The 11,361-nt window shown below is 48.9% G+C and overlaps 1 protein-coding gene across 1 annotated transcript; it reads right to left on the bottom strand.

Annotated features, from left to right (window-relative positions):
* Positions 1-1,038: 1,038 nt before the first annotated feature.
* On the bottom strand, positions 1,039-5,135 carry DBX1 (developing brain homeobox 1; the record flags this gene model as incomplete). Its single annotated transcript, XM_079102860.1, has 4 exons — positions 1,039-1,457; positions 1,922-2,124; positions 4,031-4,132; positions 4,769-5,135. 4 exons carry the CDS (start codon positions 5,133-5,135, stop codon positions 1,095-1,097), a joined length of 1,035 nt encoding a protein of 344 aa, XP_078958986.1. The 3' UTR covers positions 1,039-1,094.
* Positions 5,136-11,361: the final 6,226 nt, after the last annotated feature.

Raw genomic sequence — 11,361 nt, 5'->3', positions numbered from 1 at the left:
CATTCTACTTTTTATTTGGCATCTGTTCATTTGATACATATTTACATATATAAAATCTGTACACAGTAAAATACAAAATAAGTATTTCTTTATAAGTTATATGATTAAACAGCTACTTTTTTTAAAGTTGAAAAATCATTGCAGAGAGAGAGAGAGAGAGAGAGAGAGAGAGAGAGAGATCTAGCCAGTTCTTTATAGTCATTCATAACAACCTTGGTATAAAATATCCATACAAAACATATGTACAAAATAGTATACAGTTCATAGAAGCTGTGCAAAGACAGCAAAGTTCAGTAAAAAGGAAAAAAACATCAAAGAGGCTTACGGGTATCTCTCTCTGTCCACATCATGCCCAGTGCTCAGGATCTCTGCAGCTCAGTGGCATCTCCCCAGAAATAATAAAACAGCCCAAGACAGAGTGCTCGGTGCATATATTATAGATGTACAAATTCAAAAGAAAAAGTGTTATGACACACATAACAAAATACCTTAGAGAATTCATTTCTTTTCCCCCAGAGAGCATTTGGAAATAAAAGACTCAGTAGTTTCCTTTGCCTTAGTCAGAAGGCACATTGTTTTTTGAAATTCATGTTTTCTAAGACAAATACTAAGGGAAGACAGCAGTGGGATTGGGGGTCACCACAGCCTTCAGGGGGACAGGAGGCCCTTGCTACTTGGAAAGGAAATGAGGGGATCTTGGAATTAGTTGTGGGCTTGGTGTTTTGACCCTTAACTTGGTTTCCTCTTTCGTAAAAAGATTTTCCACTGAAGGAAAATAGGGCTCGGTAACTGAAGACCAGCAAGGCCAGGTTTACCATTCACTCCTGGTCAAGGGAATGGAAGTCCCGCCTCCCTCCAGTACTGGATAAGCAAGATACAATGGGACCTGAATTTCTGTGGGGAGGGTTGTTTGGAAGTGGTGTAGAGGAAGGAAATGTCTCTTTGGGACAACAGAAGCAGCTGTGTCACCCTGGACAAGGTGGTGGTTCTACAAGGGGCCTTGGGGACAAAGCGATGCAGGCAGACAAGATCCCACCTCTTCAATTTCAAAGCACTTAGAAACCGTACGAGGGTGGGGGCGAGAGAGGGCAATTCTAGGACACGGTGATTTCCTCTTCATCCTCGACGTCCTCATCCTCCTCGGAATCTGAGAAGTCCGAAGGTTTGCCAGGGCTGCTAGAGTGCGCGGGGGAAGCAGGCAGTGGCCCTTGGAGTCGCGGGTCCCGCACATGTCTAGGGTCAGGGGACGCGTGGTAGGCCAGGCGGTGGCGGGGGCTGCCCGAGCGCTCTTCCTCCTCGTCGTCGTCCCTGTGGCCCTTCTGGCCCACGTCACTGAGGTCCGGGTGCGGGTTGAGTTTGGTGGGAAGGGTCTGCTCACGGCAGCCCCCGCTAGACAGGAGTTCGCGCTCCTTGGAGTTCCTCCATTTCATGCGTCGGTTCTGGAACCAGATTTTCACCTGGGGCGCCCGGGCGAGCGAGAAGCTGCGGTCAGTTCGCGGGCGGGGGCGCCTAGGGATGCGCTGGAGGGAGGTCGCTAGCAGGACGCATAGGAGAGCTCTGTCTTGCCTCACCTCGCCCTCTCCCCACCCCCTGAAGTGACTTCCGACCGGTTACTGCATTTGCTCCACACCCACCCTGACAGCTTGCCGCCTCTCTTGCCCCATCCTCTGGCACTTAGCCCAGATGGGCGGGGGTGGAGGACGCTGGGCCTGGACCGCTGGATCAAGGGTTGGAAACCTGTGGTCCTGAAGAGCCTGAGGAAGCCAGCTCCGGCAAGTATGCCTTCTCTATAGGCCTCGGTTTTCCCACTTGCCCAACGAGCCTAAGCATTTCAGAGTTCCTCCCAATTGATTGACACGCGGGGGGGGGGGGGGGGAGGGGGGAAGGGCGGGAGAAGGGGTTATGGAGAGATTGCCCTCACCTGTGAGTCCTTCAAGCCCAACTTGGCCGCCAGCTTCTTGCGGTCTGGCTTGCTAATGTACTTCTGCTTCTGGAACATCTTCTCCAGCGCCTTGCGCTGCACGTCGGAGAACACGGCTCGACGCAGCATGCCCCGGCGAGGCTTGCCTCGCGCCGCCAGCGGCCAGGAGAAGGTCCCGGGGATAGGCACGACGCTAGAGGACGCTGCAGAGTGGGGAGCAGGCGAGTGAGTGGCGGTGTCCCGTGGGGACCACTTAAAGTCAGCCCCTCCTGTGCGGCTTTCCCTGTGTCGTCTCTCTCATCCCTTCATCTCTTTAAAGCACTCCTTTTTCTCCCCCTGCAGACTAGGCCACGAACCTACAAACTTGCAAGAGTGAAAGGCTCTTTCCGCCCAAATAACTATCCCTTTCAACCGTGCAAACCCGGATTAGAAAAAAACACGAAAACAGGCCTGTTGCTTTTTTCCATTCAGCGGTCTCAGGGAAACAAACCTGCGTAGACCCGCTAAAATAGTAACGGAAAGAATAAATCACAAAAATAAAATATCCAGAGGAGCCACTCAGTTTCCTCCCTAAGCTTGTATCACCTTGGTGGCTTTTACATTCTTTAGATGAAAATGATGTAATTGCTGGTGTAATAGAGAGGGGAAAATCCGCCTTGGATTTTTGTTTTTGTTGTTGTTAGTTTTGTTGAATAATCCAATCAGTATTCATCTTTTTTATATTAATCTTTCCTCCCCTCCCCCACAAAATGTAAAGAATTCGGCCCGAATACATGAAAAGTGGCAGCTAATTAGCACATTGACCGCTTCCCAATGGGTATTGGCATGATAAAAAGAGGGAGAGTTTCGCTTTAAGGGAGAAAAAAAGAAAAACAAAAAGAAACAGAGACTCTAATGAAGCGTGAATGGTAATTGTGTAGTAATGAACTAACAGAAAAAGACTGTGGACAAGCAGCGAAAGCCATATATTACTGGGACAAAAGAGATTTACACTTTCAAACTAAACACAACTGCAGGCCAAGACCATTGGGAGAATACTGATGGCAGAGGCTTCTCTTCCCCGAATCGTTCTCATTAAATGGACATGAAAAGCTATTTATAAAGCTCGGGTTGTTTTTGTTAGAGCATTGAGATGAGTGAGAAAGGGAGCAAATTCCATTATCAGCAGGAGCATGAATGTTTGAGGGGTGCGGTTGATGAATTCCCCCCCCCCCCTTTAAAAAATCAATTGCTCGTTTCTTTTACTGATATTTGGAAGCGCTGTCGTGGTTTTACCCATCCCCCACCGTGCTCACTCTTCTTTTTATCGGGACTCCCTTGTCTCCTGAGTTTGGACCAGTTGCAGAATTTGAGCCATAGTTTGAAGCACCAGCAAGATTTCAGGAATGAAAACGTCGTGGGAAGGGTTTCCTTTAGACGGGGGCCCAATTCGGACCTGCCTCCAATGGTTTCTTGCTTTACGAGCTCAACCATCTTTAAAAAGATATGGCGGTGGGGGAAGGGTATGAGAAGGAGTTGGGAAGTCAGGTTGGAAATGGAAGGTGGGGGTAGGGGGAGGATCTAGCTTCCCTCCCCCTGGGCGACCCCCGGCATCCCACACAAGAGGGCACCCCATGTGGTCTTGTGAAAAGCCCAAGTCCTGAATGAATCTTAAAGAGAAATTAGCCCCGGCTGGTAGGTGTCTCTCGACGGCGTGGAGGGGCTAGGGTTGATCTGTGTGTGGCTGCCCGGAGGAGCTGACCAATTGGTCATGGTGCTGAAACCTTTGTGGAGAATCGTGGCCAAGTGCACTGACTCTGTGGGAAAACGGCGGCGTGAAGGGATGCCAACAGCTCCTCTCCGGGAAGGGAACCGCCTCAAATTGGGACCATGACAATTCTTGCTAATTTGTAGAGCAGGGAATTGGTGCAAAGTGTCAAGCAGTCACTGCTTGTGCTAAATAGGGCATCAAATTGGCGCGACGGATTCGTGAATGTTGTACGCCTCGCAACCTCTGAACCAGAGCGTAACCCCGAGGGGTGGACGGAGAAATATGGCTTCGGGGCAGGCAGCGACGGGCCAGGGCTAGGGCGCCTCCCAGCCTTGCAGAAGGAAGGGAAAGAGACCAACCTGGGAAATAAGAAGATCTGATGAAAGGTTGGAAGGAGCCTTCAAAGTAGGGAAAGGCGAACGTCTTGGGAGGGAGGCTCTGGAGCAAGGTGGGGGATGTCTCTGGGAGAGAGAGAAAGAGAATTTGATTATGTTTCAGCACATCAAATACGTGATATGATTAACATTTCAGCTAGTTTCAAAAGTCATCTTTTAAAATGTATTGGCAGAGTAAAATAAATCTTTCTAACATTATTTCATGTGGAGAAATTCTTCCTTTCCCGCTAAAATAGTCCTCTGCGCCTCCCACTCTCGCCCAGTCTCCTTCCTAGACATTGGGAGAAAGAACTGGAGCGAGAAAGAAAGAAATTGCAGACCATTATACCAGCTAATCCAATAAGTATATCATTTTGGATTGGGAAAAAAAAAAAAAAAAAGGCCTGTCTTCTAGAAGTTCGAGAACAGGAACGCAGACGCCAACGGGCGTGCACTCTGAGGCGCAGCGCCAGAGAACTGCGCACTCTACAACTGCAACTGCTGAAGTTTGTTCGGAGGGTGGACCAAGTCCAGGGGCTTTTCTTCCAGAAATTGACTGAACTTAATTCGCATATTGCCCGACGTGGGTAGATGGGGATACCTGCGTACGTATGTGCACCGGTGCGTGCGCGGGTACTAGCTCGGTAAGAGAAACTAAGGCCAGAAGGACTCTGCGAATGCCTAGCGCCTGGACAGTGCCCTCGGCGTTCCACCTTCACTTACCTGTTCTGGGCGCCGAGGAAAGGATGGCATTCACTCCAAACTTCAGAAATGTGGGCTCGTTGGCAGGGGAGAGGGTAGTCTGCGGAGAACTGCCCCTCCGGCTGCCGGAACCCGGGGAGCCCAGGTCCGAAGTTCCTGAATCGGGGACCGCTGCTGGGGCCCCTTGCCTGGGCGGGGACATGCTGGCGGTGGGCACGCTGCGGGGCAGGTAGGCTGGGGGCCGGCTGATGCGGATCAGATCTTCCACTAGGAAGCTAGTGTGGCCGGAAAACGCCGACTGAAGGGACTGGGGCAGCGTCAAGGTGGGCGTGGGTCGCAGGAGGCTAGGATACCCGGCGGGGGGCGCGAGGAGCCCGGGGAACATCATCGTAGGTGTGGGGCGGGAGAAATAACCCTTCTTCCAGTGGCCGGAGGGTAACCGCCAGGAGTCCCGCCCCTCCCGTTCCCGCGGAGCCCTCTCTTGGGCTTAGCAAATGTCTTCAAGTAACGATCCCACTTGGGCGTCTGCGAGTCCTCCGTAGTCCTCCCGTTGAGGTGATGGTTTTATAGTGGCTTGCCTGCTAACGCGCTTTGAAAAGTGACAGCTCTGACAATGAAGTTCAACAAAGTTCTCCACTCAAGCTTCATTCGTTGGAGGCTCTGGGCTCTCTGATTGGCGCAGAGGTGCAATTTATGATTGGATTAGTCTTCATAAGCATGGCCAGCACAATGGGCCGGCAACAAAGGCCCGGGCGCATCAATTCTGCATATCGACCGCCTCTTTGCAATACAGTGCGCAACCAAAGCTCTTGCCGGGGGTTTTTGTTCGGAAGCAACACCCGGGCTAATTAAATGCCTATTTAGAAGTTTCAGATGACATCTTGCCTCATAGAAAAGGAATTATTTAAAGAATGCACTAAATTTATTTGCAGCTCCCCTGCTGAGTCTGGAAAATAAATCAATAAATATTCATAGAAATGCATCTCCAGGCTATCAGTAAAATAACTCTCTCCCTTGTGTGTGGGGGGGGGGATGGGGAGTAATAGAAAATTTTAAGTCCATGAACATGAAAATATACCCCTCTCCAGTCTCAAGTCCTGTCACTCCAGCTGAAGCATAAAGCAAATGTGAGGGATGGGTTACATCGCTGCTTGAATTCCCACTGTAACAACTCAGAGAGACTTGGAAATCAATGTTTTTAGGGATATTGGATGTGTCCATAAAGGTTGAGGTGTTCTTGGTTAGGGTTATTTTATTCTGGGAGGTTGATTGAGTTTGAGAGTTGGTGGATACCTGAGCAGTAAATAAGTCTGCTGCAAACTGCCAGCAACTTGGAAAATGATTTCAAATGAAGCTTCTCTGAAAGGAGCCCCCTAGTTCACTTGGGGGAGCACAGAGAGCATAACACCACAGCTGGGCTGGAGGCTTCCACTGGCAAAAGGTTTGTCCCTGCCAGAAGCTAACTCAGGTAAGGTGACCCCAACACTTTGAGTGTCACCGAACTTTTTCCAACCTCAAGGGGCTCTCTGCAGTTTGAGCTGAAACTCATGGTCCAGACCTTTTAAATCGTGAGTGGGAGAGTCCAGAAGTCATTTAGAGAATGCCCTAAATATTGAGGAGGACTTAACTTGACCAAAGTTTTGTAGCTTCTTAATTAACTGCAACTTACAAACATAGAAATGAGTGAAAACCCGAGGGAGGTATGCAGTTCCCAAGAATGTCAGTCCATACAAGAAACCCTCTCCTAAATTTGGCAACTCAGAGGAGAATCCTGAAGACAATCCCTTTACTTTCTCTGGGTTGGGACAGAGGTGGCAATGAGCCTTCATTCTCCTATTTGTCTGCTCCACGAGATAACAGATGTGTTAAATGTCCCATTCATTTCTTTAGTGTGGCTGAACCTCCCCAAAGAGAAGTGTGCAGCCCCGCCAGGCCGCCTTGATCCTATTAACCATGAACTAACTGTCACCTTCAGCTGGTTTTCCTTTTTGCTTTTTAACACAAAGCTTTCTCAAAAAATCTTATTAACCAGCTTTATTTCTCTCGATGGTTTTGTTCAGGGCGTTTTGTGTTGATGATCTCCATGTCGCTGCTTTAACCATTCAATAAAAGTGCATCTGCGATTTATATCACATTAAACCAGAAATGGAGCCAGCTAAAGCTCTCCCTTGATTCAAATTAAAAAGTTATTTCGGGCAGAGCTCTGGAGACGAATTAATGCTTGAAGATGACGTAAGTTTTGAGCCCAAGACTGCTTTTGGAGGAGTATTGCTAGGCAAGCAGGGATGGGGGGTGAAAACCAATCAGGGAAGGAACAACTTTTAAATAAGTGGCCATTTAAACATGGAGAGTACATTGGAGGCTCCTGGAAACCAAACAGGGAGACCTGTCCAAGAATCTTCAGAGTTCCTTTTTGAAGTATTGCAATAAAATAGATGAGGAAATAGTCTAAACTATTTAAAACACCTGTGCTTTAACTTTTTCACAAGACAAAGTTTTCTAGCCAAAGAATCTGACCTCTCTCCCTCCCCTCTTCCTTTACCCCTCCCGCCCACGCCCCCCAGTCTAAAGGCTTGGGGCAGTTGTCAGTCCCCGGAAGGATATGGGCAGCTACAGGTGCTGTAGTCCCTATCCATAAGGCGCTTGGTCAGACTTACGGATGATCTGAATAAAGTCTATATTTGCAGAAATTAGTTTGGGTTTTGACAGGGGGCGCGGAGAGGACTCGAGGTCAGCCTAGGGCCTTCGTAGCGCCCCCCCTTCCCTAGGCCTCCTCCCCTGCTGGGACATTTCCCTGGTCTTAGTTTTTGCAGTTATTATCCGGTCCGTTGACACGCTCCATGCCCCCTACACACATACACCGGCCATTCTGCCTCATTATAGACTAACTGCTGCTAACTTCTCTGCTTTTAAAAGGCGGCCCTGACATTTTTTGGAGGTGGGTCAGCCCCTTGCTGCGATCCACGTGGACCCCGCTTCCTGCAGTCTGACTACACGGCCTCCTAACAATTTCTAAGGCGCCAAGAGGAAAACTCAGGACGGGGGCGAGAGCGGGGGCTGGCCTCCCGTGAAAAGGCAAAAATAAATCCTAAGGAAGCAAGAAATCGAAGGAAAGGATCTTACTTTAAGTGCTCTCCTTGAACGCGTCTTTTCAAACTCCGCGATAGCCTGAGCGGCTGTGCGGCGTGGCGGCTGCGGCTAAGACCTGTGACTAATGCCGTTTGACCTGAGCCCATGGTTTTTTGTGCGTCCTGCCATTCATTGTAATGTCGTTATCTTCAAGTTTATTTCGGAGAAATCACTCACGTTCTTTATCCCAAGCTGGGCTTTCTGTCTATTTCTCTTTCAAGAGGAAAGAAAGAAGACAGGAGAGGAAAAGAGAATTGGAGGCCCTGGTTTGGGGTGAGGTCCTTGTCTCCAGCGACTGCTGGCTGCGGGAAGCGGCAGCAGATCTGGCCTGGGCGCCCGAGACCTACGAGGCCAAAGCCGCCAGATCTATCCTGGGACGGTAGGAAGGGCTCTCAGAACCCATCCTGAGAGTTTCTTTCCCCTGAGGCAGTGGAGAGCCCGGGTGTCCCAGACCCACCTCCCGTGCGCGCCTTCACAATGGCACTGCGCTCTTCAGTGTGGGTGGACCCAGTAACGCGGCGGGTAAGCTCAGACCACCGAGCGAGGCGAAGGACCCTGAAAAGTAGAGTGGCATGAGCTTCCTGGCCCTCCGAAAAGATGGCGAGTGCCCATTTCGGGGTGATTGGGACCCTAAGGCTGCCCTTAGCAAGCTGTGGAGACGCACACTTTGGCGCTCGGCTCTGAAGCGGAGAGCACAGTTAAAGTGCGCTTGGCAAGATTGGCGGGACCCAGGGCGGCAGGGAAAAAGCGCCTGCTGCCTGACTTCTCTGGTCCAGGAATGGGGGACTGGGAGAGGGAGCTGACCCGCGAGGTAAAGGAGGAGGCAGTGAGGCGCTGCTGAAAGAACTTCCCTGCCGCCCCAGCCTCTCTATTAAGACAACTCTAAGGGGTTCACCTTTAGAATAGGCCACAAGGAGCTACCGGCTGCCCCAGCCCTTTCTAGCGTTTCCCCCCTCACCCCCATCCCTTTCACACTCACTCCCCTCTTTTTCCTTGAAAATCCTTCTATTGTGCCAATCAAGCAGATGGTTTGCAGGAAATATAGCTTGGCCTCGCTGACCGAAACTAATTTTAACTAGCTTTCCAAGCCTGAAACGTTTGTTTTGCTCTTACAAAATAGCCCCCAAAACAGCTGGCAAGGGTGAATTAAACCCATTAAAGACACATTTATAAGAAATTATATTCACATAGATTGCCTGAACCCCCTTGTGCAGCCTAAGAGAGATGAGCGCATTTAAATGAAAATGTCGCAGAACGCTCCCCTCCTTAATGTAGCCTGAAAGTCTCAAAACATTTTACTAAATAGATTAACTTGACTATTGTCTTGCATCACATTTATCAGCTTCATTAAGTGAATAGCTGAACAAATATATTACGCATGCATGAAAAGCTCTTTTTCCAGGGGCCTCATTGTATCCTCAGCCCTGACAGGTGGTTAACTGTGTGTTGTGTTTTTTTGTGGGTTTTTTGTGTTTTCTTTCTTTCTTCTTTTTTAACCCAAAGAAAGAGGATCTCTGCAGAGCGGCCTGGCACAGTGCTGGCTTGGTGGGTCCCCTTGGACCCCTCTGCACCAGTGATATTAACACCGGGAGTGTTGGGTGGCGGTGATCTTAGCTCATTCAAGATAATCAAAATTAAATATTGGTGGTCAGGGCCTTGAGTGCTATTTCTTTCCACCATTCCCACCCCCTTGTCTAGGAAATTAATTTCATATTACTTCTTTTCAAAGCTGACATAAACTCCCTCTCTCCTTGAAAATGAATTACCTTCGCTTTTCCTTGTTTTACTGACTCTGCAGACTGTGGGATTAGATAGCCTTTTAACTCCCATTGGATCCATTTCACTTTACTGTGTGTCTTTAGGGAAAGTCCTTGTCTCCTGTTTTTGGTATTCAGTGACCTTGTGGGCAAAATGAAGGGTTGCCCTAGAGATCTCTCTAAGGGCTCTTTCAGCTCTGATCTTCTAATGTTTTAATTTTTTAAGATTTATGGGGTGCTGAGAATCAAATCCAGGGCCTCACACGGGGGCTAGGCAAGTACTCTACCACTGAGCTACATTCCCAAGCCCTGTGACCTTCTAAGGTTTTAAAACACTCAGCTTTTTGTCATCTTACCATGGGCCCCAGCAGCTCCCAGCCTCTGGGCCCAGGGTAACCACCAACAGAGCAACATTTCCAGGTGCCAATGGTGGAGGGAAGAAGTTCTGGAAGGTTAGGGCAGATCAGCTATTCCTAGAACGATTACATGGACTTTGCTGTTCTGGACTCTCAGGATCTACTTGGTGGGACAGCAAAAGTCCTGAGGTCACCAAACCCTTGCACCCTACCCTACGTACATTCTATCCTGCCTACTGCTCCTCTCTGGTTCTTGTCCCATCACTAGGTGTGGCCAGACAGTAGGTGGAAGCAGTAGAGCATCTTCTCTGGTTCATTCCCCTTATCCTGGGTCTCACCTTTAGTTGTTCTAATTACCAGGTACAGCCAGCACCTTTCTCTCCATGTCCCATCCTCTTCCCCACCTCGTGCCCCTTCTTCCCCCTTATCTTCTCATCCCAGGCTGGAACTATTGATTTCCTGTCCTGGAATCTTTCTGGTTAAAGAGACCTGACAAAGATGAAGTTGGCTGATGGGCATTGGATGAGAAAGTGTATAGGATCTTTCTCTGGACCTGACAGAGTTGCTTTTATTCCTGGTGGGAAAGACAGGAGAAGAGGAGCGGGGTGTAGCTTAGTGGCAGAGGGCTTGCCTAAGGGCACAAAGCCCTGGAGGGCAGGGAGAAAAAGAGGGAGAATATGAAATCTGCTTGGTCCTCTCTTTCTAGGCTCCAAGGACTCAGGGATGAAAAATCAGAGGTCTCTTATTGAGGCTGATTTTGTGTCCAGGTCGAGGTGACCTCTGTGTGTGTGTGAGGTGGGTCATTTGGGAGACTAGTGTTTTGGGTGGCAGATCCTGGAGAAACAAATGTACTCCCCTCTCTTCTGAAACAGAGGACTCTTGGAAGACTAGTTTTGTTTACATTGAATGGATGTGAGAGTTCATGGTTTATACCAATCTTCCAAGCCACCTCTGTATGCTTGTCTTAATGTTAAAACTGAATCTTGTCCAAAATTTAAGAGTCCTCAAGGGAAAAAGATGTCCATCTATGGACTGAGACTCTCTTCTAATCCAGATTCTCACCATATTATCTCCTTTTTCTTTTCTTTTTTTTTTATGTTTAAAAAAGGAAAACCAAGCCAAGCATGGTGATGCACACCTGTAATCCCAGCAGATCGGGAGGCCGAGGCAGGAGGATTGCAAGTTTAAAGCCAGCCTCAGCAAAAGCAAGGCACTAAGCAACTCAGTGAAACCCTGTCTCTAAATAAAGTATACAATAGGGCAGGAGATGTGACTCAGTGGTGGAGTACCCCTGAGTTCAATCCCCAGTACCAAAAAAGGAAAACCAGAAGTCGTTTGTAGGATACAGATCAGAAAGGTGATCCTTGTCTCC

This window comes from Sciurus vulgaris, assembly GCF_902686455.1.
Source record: "Sciurus vulgaris genome assembly, chromosome: 11".
NCBI classification, from domain to species: domain Eukaryota; kingdom Metazoa; phylum Chordata; class Mammalia; order Rodentia; family Sciuridae; genus Sciurus; species Sciurus vulgaris.
Note: the sequence above shows the minus strand (reverse complement) of the source record. Positions and strands in the feature narration are given on the sequence as shown.